Source organism: Polistes canadensis, unplaced genomic scaffold, assembly GCF_001313835.1.
Source record: "Polistes canadensis isolate GaletaPanama2010 unplaced genomic scaffold, ASM131383v1 scaffold_3, whole genome shotgun sequence".
NCBI classification, from domain to species: domain Eukaryota; kingdom Metazoa; phylum Arthropoda; class Insecta; order Hymenoptera; family Vespidae; genus Polistes; species Polistes canadensis.
In genome coordinates, this window is record NW_014569550.1 from 2,309,093 (window position 1) to 2,324,187 (window position 15,095).

The 15,095-nt window shown below is 27.6% G+C and overlaps 3 protein-coding genes across 6 annotated transcripts; all 3 read left to right on the forward strand.

The window, feature by feature from the left end:
* The first annotated feature begins 1,276 nt into the window (after positions 1–1,276).
* Positions 1,277–9,897, forward strand: LOC106786425 (protein mahjong). 4 transcript variants are annotated; one of them, XM_014747828.1, is made up of 16 exons: positions 1,277–1,309; positions 1,854–2,123; positions 2,282–3,658; positions 3,737–3,946; positions 4,155–4,321; positions 4,399–4,639; positions 4,748–4,870; positions 4,987–5,286; positions 5,360–5,557; positions 5,961–6,202; positions 6,287–6,538; positions 6,625–6,814; positions 6,891–7,184; positions 7,288–7,696; positions 7,787–8,026; positions 8,499–9,897. In XM_014747828.1, the coding sequence occupies exons 2-16, from the start codon at positions 1,863–1,865 to the stop codon at positions 8,717–8,719; spliced, it is 4,725 nt and encodes a 1,574-aa protein (XP_014603314.1). In that variant the 5' UTR covers positions 1,277–1,309; positions 1,854–1,862; the 3' UTR covers positions 8,720–9,897. The 4 variants fall into 4 exon arrangements, with proteins under 4 accessions (XP_014603314.1, XP_014603295.1, XP_014603326.1 ...); XM_014747809.1 differs by having other exon boundaries at positions 1,288–1,529; XM_014747840.1 differs by having other exon boundaries at positions 1,307–1,334.
* Positions 9,898–10,439: 542 nt separating this feature from the next.
* LOC106785756 (CCA tRNA nucleotidyltransferase 1, mitochondrial) lies at positions 10,440–12,343 on the forward strand. The gene is made up of 3 exons (XM_014746474.1): positions 10,440–10,755; positions 10,924–11,534; positions 11,602–12,343. Exons 1-3 carry the CDS (start codon positions 10,693–10,695, stop codon positions 12,329–12,331), a joined length of 1,404 nt encoding a protein of 467 aa, XP_014601960.1. The 5' UTR covers positions 10,440–10,692; the 3' UTR covers positions 12,332–12,343.
* Positions 12,344–12,617: 274 nt separating this feature from the next.
* On the forward strand, positions 12,618–14,832 carry LOC106786703 (vacuolar protein sorting-associated protein 37A). Its single transcript, XM_014748383.1, has 5 exons — positions 12,618–12,846; positions 13,228–13,417; positions 13,522–13,636; positions 13,749–14,270; positions 14,397–14,832. The coding sequence occupies exons 1-5, from the start codon at positions 12,758–12,760 to the stop codon at positions 14,741–14,743; spliced, it is 1,263 nt and encodes a 420-aa protein (XP_014603869.1). The 5' UTR covers positions 12,618–12,757; the 3' UTR covers positions 14,744–14,832.
* Positions 14,833–15,095: the final 263 nt, after the last annotated feature.

Consider the following 15,095-nt stretch of genomic DNA (forward strand, 5'->3'; position numbering starts at 1 on the left):
TATGATTATCACTGTTAATTAGGTCATCACATTAAATTATTGTGGAAATACAATTAGAAGATTAATGTGCAATACTTATATCGAAATTACTAAGAAGTTTGACTCATCGTTATAAATACGTATGTATAGAAAATAAAAGTTTTCCTATCATCTTGTTAAAATAAATATTTTGTACAGTATGTACGTAAATAGTAATGTCTATCAAAAAATATTTAGATCTCAGTAAAATAATAAGTTTTACACGATATAATATTGTAAGTCATATTTAATTAGTTACATTTATTCAAGTAATTGTGATCTATTCATTTAGTCATGTTAAGTAAAAAAATTCTTTTTATGTTGAATTTTTAGCGATTTATTTTAAGATTTAAAATACGTAATTTATATTTGAATATAGATTTGAATGAAGCACCAATTCCGCAGCGTTGCCAAATTGCTTGATCAGCATATTATTGAAATGTGACATTGTCAGATTTTTAAATGTAATTATTCTATTTATTTGGTTGTCAACATAATATTTTGTTTAAGGAATTATATTGCACAAATTAAACTATATTATATTCTTTTTTTATATTAATCCGGTTCATTAATCAAAAGTTATAAGTTAATAACGCTATATAGCTTTATTCTTGCAATTAAGTTATCAATTAATTATTACTCTAAATGTTTTTTTATCGATGTACAATAAGGAACTATTTTATTAATTTCTTTTATTTAATTTTCCTACAAATACATAGATATATTTTATTTTTAAATATTCTTGTTAGACTCAATTCAAAAAATCCCGCCTTTTTTTAAAGAATACTAATGTAAGCAATTGACAATACTGATATCGAAACATAAAACGAGAAATGTTGCATATATAGAATAGTCAAATATACTAATTGGTTAAGTTAAGTAAAAATACTTTCTGTATTCATTCTATATTACTTGAAACTGAATTGTTTTGTTCTTTGATATTTTAACAAATTCATATTTAAGTTTTCAGATTTTATCTTATAACAATATTCAACCAATAAAGTTCGTTATACAATTGATACAACAAATAGGACAGAAATTTTCTAAACGTAAAATGAAATTATTATAAATTATAAACATTCATTATCAAAAAGTTGGATAAATTAATAAAATTGTAAATATTTTGAAAACATTTTTAATCAAATAATTTCTAGACAAGTGCTGCCATAATGAAAATATTATAATTACTAATTGTAAGTCCATTGAATGGTAAACTTACTAAATTAAAAAACACTAGTTCTAATATACACCGCGGAGTGTCGACACAATACAGTCGAATGGAAGATACTTGGTAATGAGTTATAACCTATAAGAAGGCATGCGCTATATATTTGTACATACGGCTTCTTTTTGTTGTTGTTAACTGCTTAAACTTCTTATTTTAAAATCGGTATTTCATTTTTAGATATCAATTAATTTATTTCCTATAATATAACGTCTATTTTATATATAATATTAATTGCGTGTTCCTAACGTGTATGAAGTTTTTCATCAGGTTATTTTGATCTGCGGTAATAACTTATTGTCAATTGCAACAATGATATTTGTCATAATTAATATTTAAGGATATGATAATTTACTCGATATTTTTATTTTTTCAAAATTTATATTTAATTTTATTTTTACCAATATATTACATATATGTTTAATTTTAATTATTAATACTTAAATTTATTTTTTGTTAATAATAATTGCATTTTTTGTAAATCATATTTAAAATTGTCATATTTAAAATAAAACTTATACTATTTTAATTAAGATACATTAGTGATAATTATAAAACTATTATTTTTATATTTTTATTATATTATATCAGATATTATTTTTACATATAGATTTAAAAAATGGCAAGTGCAGAACCTTTCACTGAAGTAACGGATGTTGTACAAATTTTACGACAATGGGAAGAAGAACATTTATCATCTACGTATGATCCTATTCCAACACTTCAAAGGTTAGCTGAGATTATAGAGCTTGAGACAGAAAATTACCTAAAAATGGATCCAGATCCTTTTGATGAAAGACACCCATCACGTACTGATCCAGAATGTAGTTTTGGACACATTCTTAAAGTTCTTTTTAGGAAAGATAATTTTATGACAAAGGTAGATAAGACATGTGCAATATGTGTAGAATTATAAATACTATAATTTAAAAATTTATAATGTTATTTAATTTTTAACCGAATATATTTTCCAAAATTATTCTTTAATAACTTATTCAATACTATATTAATGCATTATTTATTTCGTTTTCAATATAGCTAATAAATGACTACCTAAGAGATACTTATTGGTCGCGCGCTGGTGTCACGGGCCGAGATGTTCGGAGATTGAATATTGCTGCTTGTCGTCTAATGCTAGATATACTCCCAGGGTTAGAAACTTCAGCAGTATTTCAACCGGATATGGAGGGCCTTATACACAGATTATTTTCTTGGGCAGAAAAGAGCATAGAGCCACTACAAAGTTATGCAACTGGTCTTTTAGCTGCTGCAATGGAGGTACAAGATATTGCTACTGGATTTAGAGAACAAAATGGTAAAATGGTACCATTAATGTTACAACGATTACATAAGTTACAAGAAAAAGCTCAAACAGATAGGCAGCTAGCATCTAATGCACGCCCATTTGCACATTTTGCTAAAAATACAAGTGATAAGAGTGATTCCGAAAATAAAGGGGTTCCTGGAAAACGAAAAGTTCGCGAAAAAAAAGAAAATGGAATTCTGAAAAATTCATCACAAGATTTAAATTTTTCTGATGAAGAAAGCGACCAACTTCTCCAGTCTAGTGAAATTCCACCTGCTAAAAAATTGAAAAACGATTTTGGAGATGAAATTATTTCACCTATAAAAAATATGGATAGTTCATATCTAGATATTATGTCTCCTCCACCAACTATTCCTAAAGTGACTAATAATTGTTCAAATTTACCAATAACATCATTAAGCAAACAAAGTGGACAACAAAGTACACGTTCAACAAATATAAAGTCTTTTAAACCTTCTTTACAAAAGCCTACAAATTCATCTCAGCTAATTATTACACCTTCTATGTTATTAGAAGGTAATTCTAATTCATCTTGGGCAGAAATGGAATCTTATGTTATTGGTAATATTCAAATGCATCCACCAACCTTAGCTACGCGTCAAATGCTCGTTTTAAGATATCTTACACCAATGGGAGAATATCAAGAATTTTTAGGCCATGTCTTTGAACAGAATGCACTTGATTTAATATTGAAATATATAAATGTTCGTGAGACAAAAGATAGCCGACTTGCATTCGAAGCATTAAAATATTTGGCGTCATTATTGTGTCATAAAAAATTTTCAATTGAATTTTTAAATGTTGGAGGATTGCAAAAATTGCTAGATGTCCCAAGACCAAGTGTTGCTGCAACAGGTGTATCAATATGTCTTTATTATTTAGCATATTGTGAAGATGCGATGGAAAGAGTTTGTTTGTTACCAAAACACATAATTTCTGACCTGGTCACATATGCTCTTTGGCTGTTAGAAAGAAGTCATGATTCAGGACGCTGTCATGCAACAATGTTTTTTGGTTTTTCTTTTCCATTTAAAGTTATACTTGAAGAATTCGATGCGCAAGATGGTTTGAGGAAATTATTTAACGTAGTAAGTTTTTATTATATCATTGTATTTTATAATCATAATACAAATATTTTGTATACTAAAACAAGATTTGTATTATAGATATCAACTTTACCCATTTTAAATGTTGAAGAAGAAATATCTTTAAATGATGATGAAGAATGTGCATCACGTCAAATTGTTAGGCACGTAGCTGTTGCATTAAAGCGGTACATGGAAGCACATTTACATTTAAAAGCTGAACAATTGCAAAGAGTGGAAAATGTAAGAACAGAACGAGATACTTGGCAACCATCTTTACCTCCATATAAGGTGATATATTTATTAAATTACCATTATGATATTGTTTGAAGAATATATTTAAGTATTATATATATATTTTTTAATAATATATACATAAATATATACTTATATATACATGTATAAAATTTACAAATATTAATTCACTCTTACATAAAATTGTAATATAATTCTTATATTTTTTATTGAACACTATTTTTTCAAATATTAATTCCTTTAGGCTTGTAAATTAACTAGTGAAGAAGTGCAAGCTAAATTGGAAGTTTTGCAAGAGTTAATGTCAATAAGAGTTGGATGGCCACCAGTAGAAGAACTTCATCGTTTAGGAGGCATTACACTTTTATTACAAATCATAGCATTTGCTCGAGAATGGAACTATAGTGGACGGTAAGTGTTAATATTTCATAACTAAATATTTCGTCAATAAACATTTACTGATTATTAATGAATTATTCTTTCTTTAGAGTTCATTCAACTTCAAGTGCAGAAACAGTTCGGTCTTGTTTAGATGTAGTTGCAATCTGTTCTGTAGTTCCTAAAGTAATGCTATTACTTTGTGAAAGAGTTGATATGCCAGATATGTCAATGACAATGGCAATTAATCTTCTTTTAGCTGCTGCAGAGTGTGAGATAATTGCAGATGCAGATGTACAAAGAGCAGCTCTTAGAGCCGTGGTTAATTGTGTCTGTGCACCTATAAACAGGGTATTAACATTTAAAAAACTTAACAATATTTGTGAAAAAGTCTACACATTTAATGTATGTTAGTTGTATATTTTTTAATTTTTAATGTATTATATGTATTGTTTTAAGGTTGGTGGAAATGTAGCTAGGTATTCTGTGTCTGGTTCGACCAAAAAGAAAACTAATTTTCAAAATAGTGAAGAACTTATACAAAAAATCTGGGAAAGTGTAAGATCTAATAATGGTATAATGGTAAGTTCATAATGAATAAAATTTGTTTTTCAGATATAAATATGTAATTTTAATATATTTTTATATTGTTGCAACAAATGTAAAATTGTTAATTTTATACATTTTAAAAAAATTAGGTTTTACTTCAATTAATGATGGTGAAAACACCAATAACAGATGCCGATAGTATACGAGCACTGGCTTGTCGAGCACTAGCTGGACTTGCAAGAAGTGAGAAAGTTAGACAAATTATTAGTAAATTACCAATGTTTACGGATGGTCAAATACAAGCACTTATGAAGGACCCTATTTTACAAGAAAAAAGACAAGAACATGTCATGTTTCAAAAATATGCACTCGAATTGATGGAAAGAGTATCAGGAAAAGCAAAGCCAACAGGTGCAGAATATGAAATTTCTTTAGTCAGCTTACATAGGGTTAGTACAATTTTTAAATACAAGCGTGTAATAAGTATAAGGAAATGGTTTTCTCATTTTTTTTACATTATAGGCGAATGTTGTTGCCCAAACAAGGATTCAATACAATGAACAACAACTTAATCAATTAATATATCAACATCTTGTATCAAGAGGTTTGAATGACACTGCTTCAACATTGTACAGAGAAGCTAATCTAGATTCACCCGCAGTTATGAAACCATTAACAAATTATCAACCATTCACCTATAGGAGTCCTGCAACTCCAGGAGTAAGTAAAAATTTAAAAAAATTAGTTATTCTATATACTAACTTGATTATCTCGAACAAATTCTAAATTGTAAATTAAACAAAAGGATCTTGGAGATTTGATTAAGGAATCTTTAAAGATCAAAAATATTTAAAGTATCTTTAAAGAATATCAAGTAGATGTTAAAATCTCGTAAATGCCTTCACTTATAAGGAAGTCATCTATACTACATTATTGTCCTTTTGATACTATGTAACCTTTATAGAAATAATTTTGAATTTAATGTACAATTTAGAAGTTATTCGAGGTAATCAAGTTACGTGTCTCACACTGTATATAATATGAAATTTATAATTTATAATTTCTTTTGGATTTACTGATTTTCAATTTATATCGATTTTATAATCATTTATTATATTTATAGTTGAGAAATGGCTTTTCTCCTGGTGCTCCTATTAGTTTGTATAATACAAGCAGATGTAATCAACGAGAAACTAATTGTAGAAACACTACTCCCACATCTTCTACTCGTTTTATTTCGCATACGTCGTCCTATACTAGTTCATCATCTAGCAATAATGGAATTCGAGTAAAACTAGCTGATAACCTTAATCAAAATGCCACTACTACTATGAATCAACCAATTAAATTGCAAATTAATCAGAAGTAAGTTCATATTTTATTCTTATTTTAAATATATATTAAAATTTAAATAATGTGAGATATAAAATAATGATTTTAATTTCCTAGGAAATCAGTACAAAATGAAAGATCACCATTTCCACCTGTAAACAATCAATCCTCAGTACAATTACAACAAAGTAGTTGTAGATCTTTACAAAAACAAATTTCTAGAGATCCTGGGGGTGGAGGAATTACTGGAGTTGCTACTTGCAATCTATCTACAATTACTCTTGATTCAATTATAACAGAATATTTAACTAATCAACATGCTCTTTGCAAAAATCCCATGGTTACGTGTCCCCAATTTAATCTTTTTGAGTAAGTTTGCAAAATTATAGAAATAACAAAATTTGTAAAATAAAGAAAAGAAAATATTTTCTTTCATACATAATTGTATATTCTAGGCCTCACAAGTGCCCAGATCCGTGTACAAAGAATTCTACCCCTACTAATGTAACTGCAAGGCTGACAAGAAGAGCATTAGGAATAGATGGTAGACGATTAGATAGAAGGTATATATATAGTCGTTTCTGTCCTGTGAAAACCTTTCGTCCAACTGATATCGATGGGACATTTACTTGTTGCATCTTTACAGTAAGTAATGAACATATATTGTATATCATATATGTAGGATTCATATACATAAATAATTTCTATTTTGTCCTTATAGCCTTGTCAACAGTACCTCATGTTAGGTACGTATAATGGAGATGTGAAACTGTTCAACATTCATACAGGAGTAGAGGAAGCGACATATCAGTGTTATGAGTCGTATGTGTACCATATGGAATGTAATCAACGAGGTAATCTATTATTAACATCAACTGCTTGGAGAAGTCCCATGTCAGCTCTTTGGAGTATTGGAGCATTCTTTGACATGAAATTGTCCTTAGAAAATGAAGATTATGTTGAATTTGGAAAGCTGCAAGATAGAATAATTGGTACACAAGCAGAAAGTGCTACTGTAAGTAATAATCTTATTTAAATATGAATTATGTTATTAATTAATGAGTATTCAAAGACTTATTATAAATTAATAAATATTCTAATATTCGTTTTTATTGCAGATATACGATATAACAACCGGTAAACTTCTAATGACATTAACACCTTCTATTTCTAATCAATATACAAAAAATCGGGCAACATTTAGTATGAATGATGAATTAGTTTTAAGTGATGGAATATTATGGGATGTCAATTCTGGTAAAGAAATACATAAGTTTGATAAACTTAATCAAACTTTAAATGGAGTATTTCATCCTAATGGTACAGAAGTTGTATCAAATACGGAAGTATGGGATTTACGTACTTTTCATCTTCTTAAGACTGTCCCTACTCTTGATCAAATGGAAGTTATCTTTTCACCTGTTAACAATATTATATATGCAGTATCATTAGATCAAGAAAGTGAAGATGAATCACATTATGTAACATCTTTCAAGACATTAGACGCATTAGATTACAGCAACATTGGTAGGTAATTTTTGAAAAATATCTGCTAAAAAAAGTATTAATTAGACATTTAAATATATATAAAGAAATATCAATTTTATAAATTTTTAGCAACGTGTGATGTAAAAAGAGGGGTTTATGATTTAGCATGCAATAAATTTGATACACAAATTGCTATAGTTGAAAATTTAGGAGAATTTGATAGCATACAAGAATCCTGCGTCAGATTATATGATGTTGGAAGGCGAAGGGATGATGAAGACGAGGCTGAAGAAGATGACGACGATGATGATCTTGATGCTAGTGATGACGATGGATCCAATTCTGCATCGGATGATAACAATGCAGATGGTTATTTCTTTTGCACTTAATTATTAATATATTATATTAAAAATAATGTTGCTTTTATATACTTCTGTGAATTATTCTGTTATATAGTATTTATTATAAAGTGAGTCATATACAGGGTGGTCCACCAACTATTAGCACCTAAATATTTCTGTTATTTGTTATAATATAGAAAATGTTATATAAAAAACTTATATGGCATGAAGAGGTACATAAGATAGTATAAATATTTTTTTCGTGGGTGGAGGCGTACAGAAGTTCTTAAGGTCACTTTAATTTTTTAAAATTAATTCACATGTTTTTTTTTCTATAGCATGATAGTGGGTTATGAGTGGAGTACAACGACCTATGATTCAAAGTCATACAAGGTCATTCAAGGTCAATATTTAAGTGCTAATAGTTGGTGAACCACCCTGTATAAATTATTATAAAACACATTAATAACTATTTATTTAAAAACATTTTATTAAAATAGATGGCGATAACAATGATGCTACCGCTGAGGAAAATGGAGAAGATAATGAACAAAATGATAGAGAAGATAATGACGATGATGAGGATGAAGATGAAGACGGTGCAAATGGTGACGACTCGGCTGATGATAGTCCAGATTATGAGCCCAGTCTCGATATCAATGATCTCTCAGAAGACCTTTCATTGTCAGACATAGAAGATTTTGAAATTTTATTTTCATGAACATTATTGCCAAGAATCTGTTCATTCTGGAATCAGAAGATTTTCCAATGCGTTCTTAATGAAATGAAAGTAAAAGTATATTATGATTGCTCTATAACTCTGTACCATTGAGTTACAGTTGATGTAATCATACTTATCTGAAGTATGATATATAGAATTCTTAAGAATCTATATAATGAATGAAGAAATGGACTATAACTGTTAACACGAATTTTTTATTGCGCGATAATTACACAGACTTGTTCAAGCTTAAAAAAGATCGCTATTTTCGTTTTATCGCTTTTGGTTCGCCAGTAAGAAAATCGGTTGACAGAAAAAATATGAAAGAACTTAAACACGGAATAGTCAAGGATGTATGAAACAAGTAATTTTATAAAAACGGCATTTCCATTTTATTAACGCCATTATTGTAAGTCGTTGATCATTAAAATGTTCATACTGAAAATTAATAAAATCAATATTACCACTGTATAAAATAACAAACAAACAAAAAATATATGTTAAAGTTATGGAATTTACAAGAAATATAAGTTTAACGAACTTTGGATCCACGTATTATTTAATCTGGTAATTTTTGTCTTACATTTCTTATATCTTCAGGGATTTAAGATACAAAATTAGATATTTTTTAGCCATTGAAGATTGCAACAGTAATTCATTCCTTTCTGTATAGTATCATTAAATTTTAGAATCTTTTGTTACCAAAGTACTAATATTTCTTATGTAAAGTTTACGCTTCATCCATAAGTAAATTGATTTTTAATTTAACTCAATTAATAAGACATTTTTTAAATCATTGTGTACGTTCCTCAAACTTATTCTCAAAATTTAATGTAAAAGATAAATAGGTCTTGATTTCTTCTTTTTATTTTCTTCGTGTATTCATATGCGCTGATTAATACATTACTTTTAAATTATAATTCATAGGTTAATATACATGTTTGAATAACTGGCGCAACGAAGATCACACATTGAACCGTGCAAAGATCTAATACATAAATATTAGAAAAGCATTATATTTTTGCAAATATGTATATGTTCAAAAATTCTTCTAAGTAAATGTTTAATTAATTAATTATCCTAGCTATAATCAAAAAACTTAGTTATGAAACTTCAATAGGTTTAATATCATAATATATATTTTTTTCTTTTTAAACTTTTTCGTATTCTGAAATCATGTGTCAATAATAATAATAATAATAATAATAATAATAATAATAAAATAACAATAAACAAATAACATTTCATCTCGATGAATGAAAATCAGATATATTTCTATCTCCTTAAGCAAGGAATAATATATATAAAATATATCTTGTAAAAAGTCAGTTTAAATTTATCATTATTATTAATAAGTATCTAATTTGTATAGAATAGGATTATGTAATAAAATGAATTTAAATTTATTAGGGCAAAGTTAATTCATTTTTTATTGTTATGAATCCCTCGTTTCCTTTATTTATCATTGAAACGTGTGATGCGTATTTTACTGTTATTTATTTACTAGATACTAGAGTTTGCTTAACTTTAATTATTATTAATTTTATAATTAATCAATTAATAATTTTTAATATGAGTATATCAATTGAAAGATTTTAATCCGTTTTGGGATATGATAAAAGAAATGAATTGATTTTCGCGCCTAAGTGAAGTTAGTTAAATGTGGTAGTAGGGATATCGACATGTTTTCTGTGATATATATATTTTTAAATATACAAATAAAATAAATGAAAAAATACTAAAATTGTATAAATAAATACAACTTGATAAAGATTAAAGATAATTATAATCCTATATTTAATATTATATTATTATTATTATTGTAAATGTGTTTTTTAAAGAAAAACAGTAATACTTATTTAGACAAATTGCATATATAGTTTAAATGTCACGTGTCTCGACGAAATACATTGTTATATTACTCTAAATAATAATCGTTATTCCTGTGAAAGTAATATAATGTGTCAATAATTATGGTATTTTTGTTTAAATTTCTACGGTTTACACAATGCGCTTTTTGTCCAAAATTATCATACGTGAGTATATGCATGTTTTGAATGCTTTTTGGTTAAAATATTTGCTGAAAATAAAATGAACATTAGAGAATTAAATATTGATAAATAGATAAATAAAATATAAAATAGATAAATATTTATTTAAATAGTAATTATAGTATTATAATTTTTTATTGTATTTCTTTGCAGCGGAATAGTACATTAAGATATTTATGTTCAATTAAAAGCAAAAGAATAAGAGTTAGAATGGAAAATGCACCACCATCCAGAGATAATCCCATCATCATGAAATTGGATAATTCTATATTTCATTCTATTTTCACACCGGAATTAAATGTTTTGTCAGAGTTATTTAAAAAATATAATTATCCATTGAGAATTGCAGGAGGTGCTGTACGTGATATTCTCATGGACTTAAAGCCAACAGATCTTGATTTCGCTACTACTGCTACGCCAGAAGAAATGAAAAATTTATTTACAAAGGAAGAAATAAGAATGATAAATGCAAATGGTGAAAAACATGGTACTATTACCGCAAGAATTAATGACAAAGAAAACTTTGAAATTACTACTCTGAGAATTGATGTTGTAACTGATGGTCGACGTGCCGAAGTAGAATATACCACTGATTGGAAATTAGATGCTAATAGACGAGATCTTACTATTAATTCAATGTTTCTTGACCTTACGGGCAATGTATATGATTATTTTTATGGTTACGATGATCTAAAAAAAAGAAGAATTGTTTTTGTAGGTGATCCTACAACCCGAATACAAGAAGATTATCTTAGAATCTTGAGGTATGAAATAATTTTTTTCAATTTCAAATAACTCTATGTTAAATTTGAATTTAATTACAATTTACAGGTTTTTTCGATTCTATGGTAAGATTGCAAACAACCCCAATGAGTTTGATGAACATACTATAAAGGCAATAAAGGAAAATATTTCAGGCTTAGAATTTATTTCTGGTGAGCGAATATGGTCTGAATGGAAAAGAATTTTAGATGGAAAATTTGGTGGAGAATCAACAATGAAATTGATAGAATGTAATGCTACATTATATATAGGGCTCCCAAAGAAACCAGATATAGAAAATTTTAAGAAAGTTTATTATCGTGCGTTGAATAATTCACTTAAATTACATGCTATAACTTTAATTGCTTCATTGTTGAAAGATGAAGAAGAAGTAATGCATTTGCATAGTAGATTGAAGTTTTCTGCTTATGAAAGAAATTTAGCATTATTTTTAGTTCAACATAGAGAACCAAAACCTTGTGAAAAACCATTGAAGCCATATCAGCTTTTAATATTAAATTCAAAGCTTAAAATATCAGATACAAAAGAATATGTATGCGAATTGTTAAAATATAAAGGAATGGTAGAATTCTATAATAATATTAATAAGTGGACAGTTCCTAAGTTTCCAATAAATGGTCATATGGTGAAATCGTATGTATCGAATGGAAAAATGATTGGACCAGTTTTACAAAAATTAAAAGTATTATGGTTTGACAGTGATTACAAAATGAGTTCAGGTGAACTTATAAAACATATAGAACCAATAGTACATGAACTGGATGAAAATAAAAAATAAATTTAAAAAAAATTATACTTGATTTTTATAATTTTATATATATGTTTTAATAAAATTTAGTAGTATTAAGTAATTATGACGTATCATTAAATTTAATTGATAAAATAAATGAGAAGTTTCGTGTTTCATCGATAGATGTCACGATTATAGAAAATTGTAGTCTCTTCCGTCTTCGTGATCTTTTACAAATGCATTCAATGATTTATTTGGTTAAATATGTATACGCGCCACACACATACCCACACACACACTACATTGCAAGAATATATATTCGTATATGAGTACGTACGTATATATGTTTCAGAGAATATTTCTCAGTTCCTACACAAACGTAGCGAGGTTAAAACAGCTGTTTCTACTGGATGGTTGCATTGACAGGGAGATCGACAGTTAAGCGAATGATTTATCCAAAATTAGTTCTCTTAAATGATATCGCGAATATTCCGTGGAGAAAATGAAAATGTCGCTGTTAAGAGAAAACGTCAAATCGACACCTTGAAAATTTTTAACGACAAGTAAGATAATATACCTTTGTCGTAACCTCTTATTAACTTTACTTGTTAGGTGAAACATTTATAATATATAGACTATTATCTAATTATTAAGAAAATAATTAAATGAATAGATTATTCAAATTATTCGAAAATACAATGACATTACAGTGTTAAAAGATATTAGCGTATATTGTACAGGCAGTAGATTTAGTTATATATTTATTAATTTTACAATTTCATTTTATCTTATAAAATTTAAATTGATAAAGTACATTAATTCTTAGTATTTTGCATTCTATAATATTGCATAGTGGCTTAACATAGTTCAAAAATGTTTTCAAGGTCGTGTAAGTAATTCAGTGTTTGTTTTAATTTATTTTAACTTTTTTTTATATACTTTAGTGTAGCAGAATTAAGAGAAGATGTGGAATATCAAGTACAGTTCAATGCTGGAGAAAGGCGTATGGCTATCATGGTTTCTTTGTCACCAGAGTTTCCACTTGAAAAGCCAGTCCTTAGAGTTTCCCCTCCGATAAATCATCCTTGGTGTAATGAACACAGTGAAATCACTAGTGCACCAGGATTACTTAATGTAAATTTTATTAATTTATAAACAAACTTTACATTGAAATCAGTATTCATATATTTTTTTATAGCAAAATAAATATTATACATTTATAATTATACATTTTTTAGTTCACAGTGCATAGCGATCTTGGTCGTGTTGTTCAAGCTATTATTAGAGAATTCAGTAAAAATCCGCCTCAGGTAATAGAATATGTTTCACCTGGATCTGCCAAACCTCATAGAGGTACGTATGAAATTACTAAAAGTTCCTTCCCTATTTTATTTGATATTTTTCAAAGAGTAAATTTTATTCAATTGATTTTTAAAATATGAACGATTGATTTATTTCATTATAGACTTACAAGGAAGAAATTCACCATCCTACTCGCTTCAACAGTATACAGATATTCCGCCTACTTCTTATAACTCATATTATAATACACCATTTCCACAGTATTCAACTTCTGGTACAAATCCTTGCATTTATAACTATAATAATACAAATTCTGGCAATACGTATATCACAGATAACCAGTCAAAAACATTTGGCTCTGCATCACAACATTCAACATACAGTTCATCTTCAATAAGTAACACGCTTCATAATGCCAGCCCTTCTCGATACACAACTAATCAACAAAGGGCAACATACCTTACTTATACAAATACTAATTATCACCCAACGTTACCAAGCTGTGTGCAAACGAAAGTTGTGCAAAGTTTTATATTCCCAGAATTAAATAATTTGTCCAATGAGGAATTGAAAAAACTTAACGAAGATGAAGATAGGCAGGATGAATTTCTCGAAAAACATTCCCAATTAAAGGATATTAACACGGCTATTGAAGATACTATTTATTTGGTAGAAAAAACAGCAAGTATGTAATCAAATAAAATTTTAATATTATATGTAAATGTATATATGAAAAAGAAATTAATAGTATATTAGTGGCGTAATAATAATAATAGTATATTCTTTTGTAATATCTTTTTCTACCTTCTAGAAGCCAATGCAGCAAAGGAACCTGAATTAAAACAATTACAAGCTGATGTTACAGAAAAAATACAAACAGTAGCTGTATTAAAAGCTAGATATGACCAACTAATACAACGATACAATAAGTTATCAGAAATTTTTACACCAGATCAAATAAAAGAATGCCTAAGGCAAGCAGCGGATGAAAGTCATGAAGAGAGTGAAAAAATAGCAGAAGATTTCCTTAATGGAAAAGTTGACGTTGAGCGATTTCTCAGCACGTATATTGAATGTCGGAAACTAGGGCAAGCAAGAAGAACTAAGGAAGAAAAATTGGCGCATCAATTAAACGAATTGAAACGAGCTGGTTATTAAGTTAATAATATATAATCATTTTTTCTATGAGACGAACAAATTGTAAATAATCTCTAGATAAATTAAATAATAATTTCAATTCGAATAACAATCTTATATTTATCAAATATTAATATCTATATTATTAGAGCACTCGCTGGCAGAGAGATATAAGATTTTTATAACATATAATTATTTGCATTACTGCCTATTACACACTATTTCTTGAATTAATTCAAACTAGTAGCATTCCATAAAAACGAGGTGTAAAAAGATAGTAAATACAGAAGTTCACTAAATGTAAATTTGAAAAAAAATATTCTGCTGCAATGTACATTATGATGAAGGTATAAATTCAAACTAAATCCTTCAA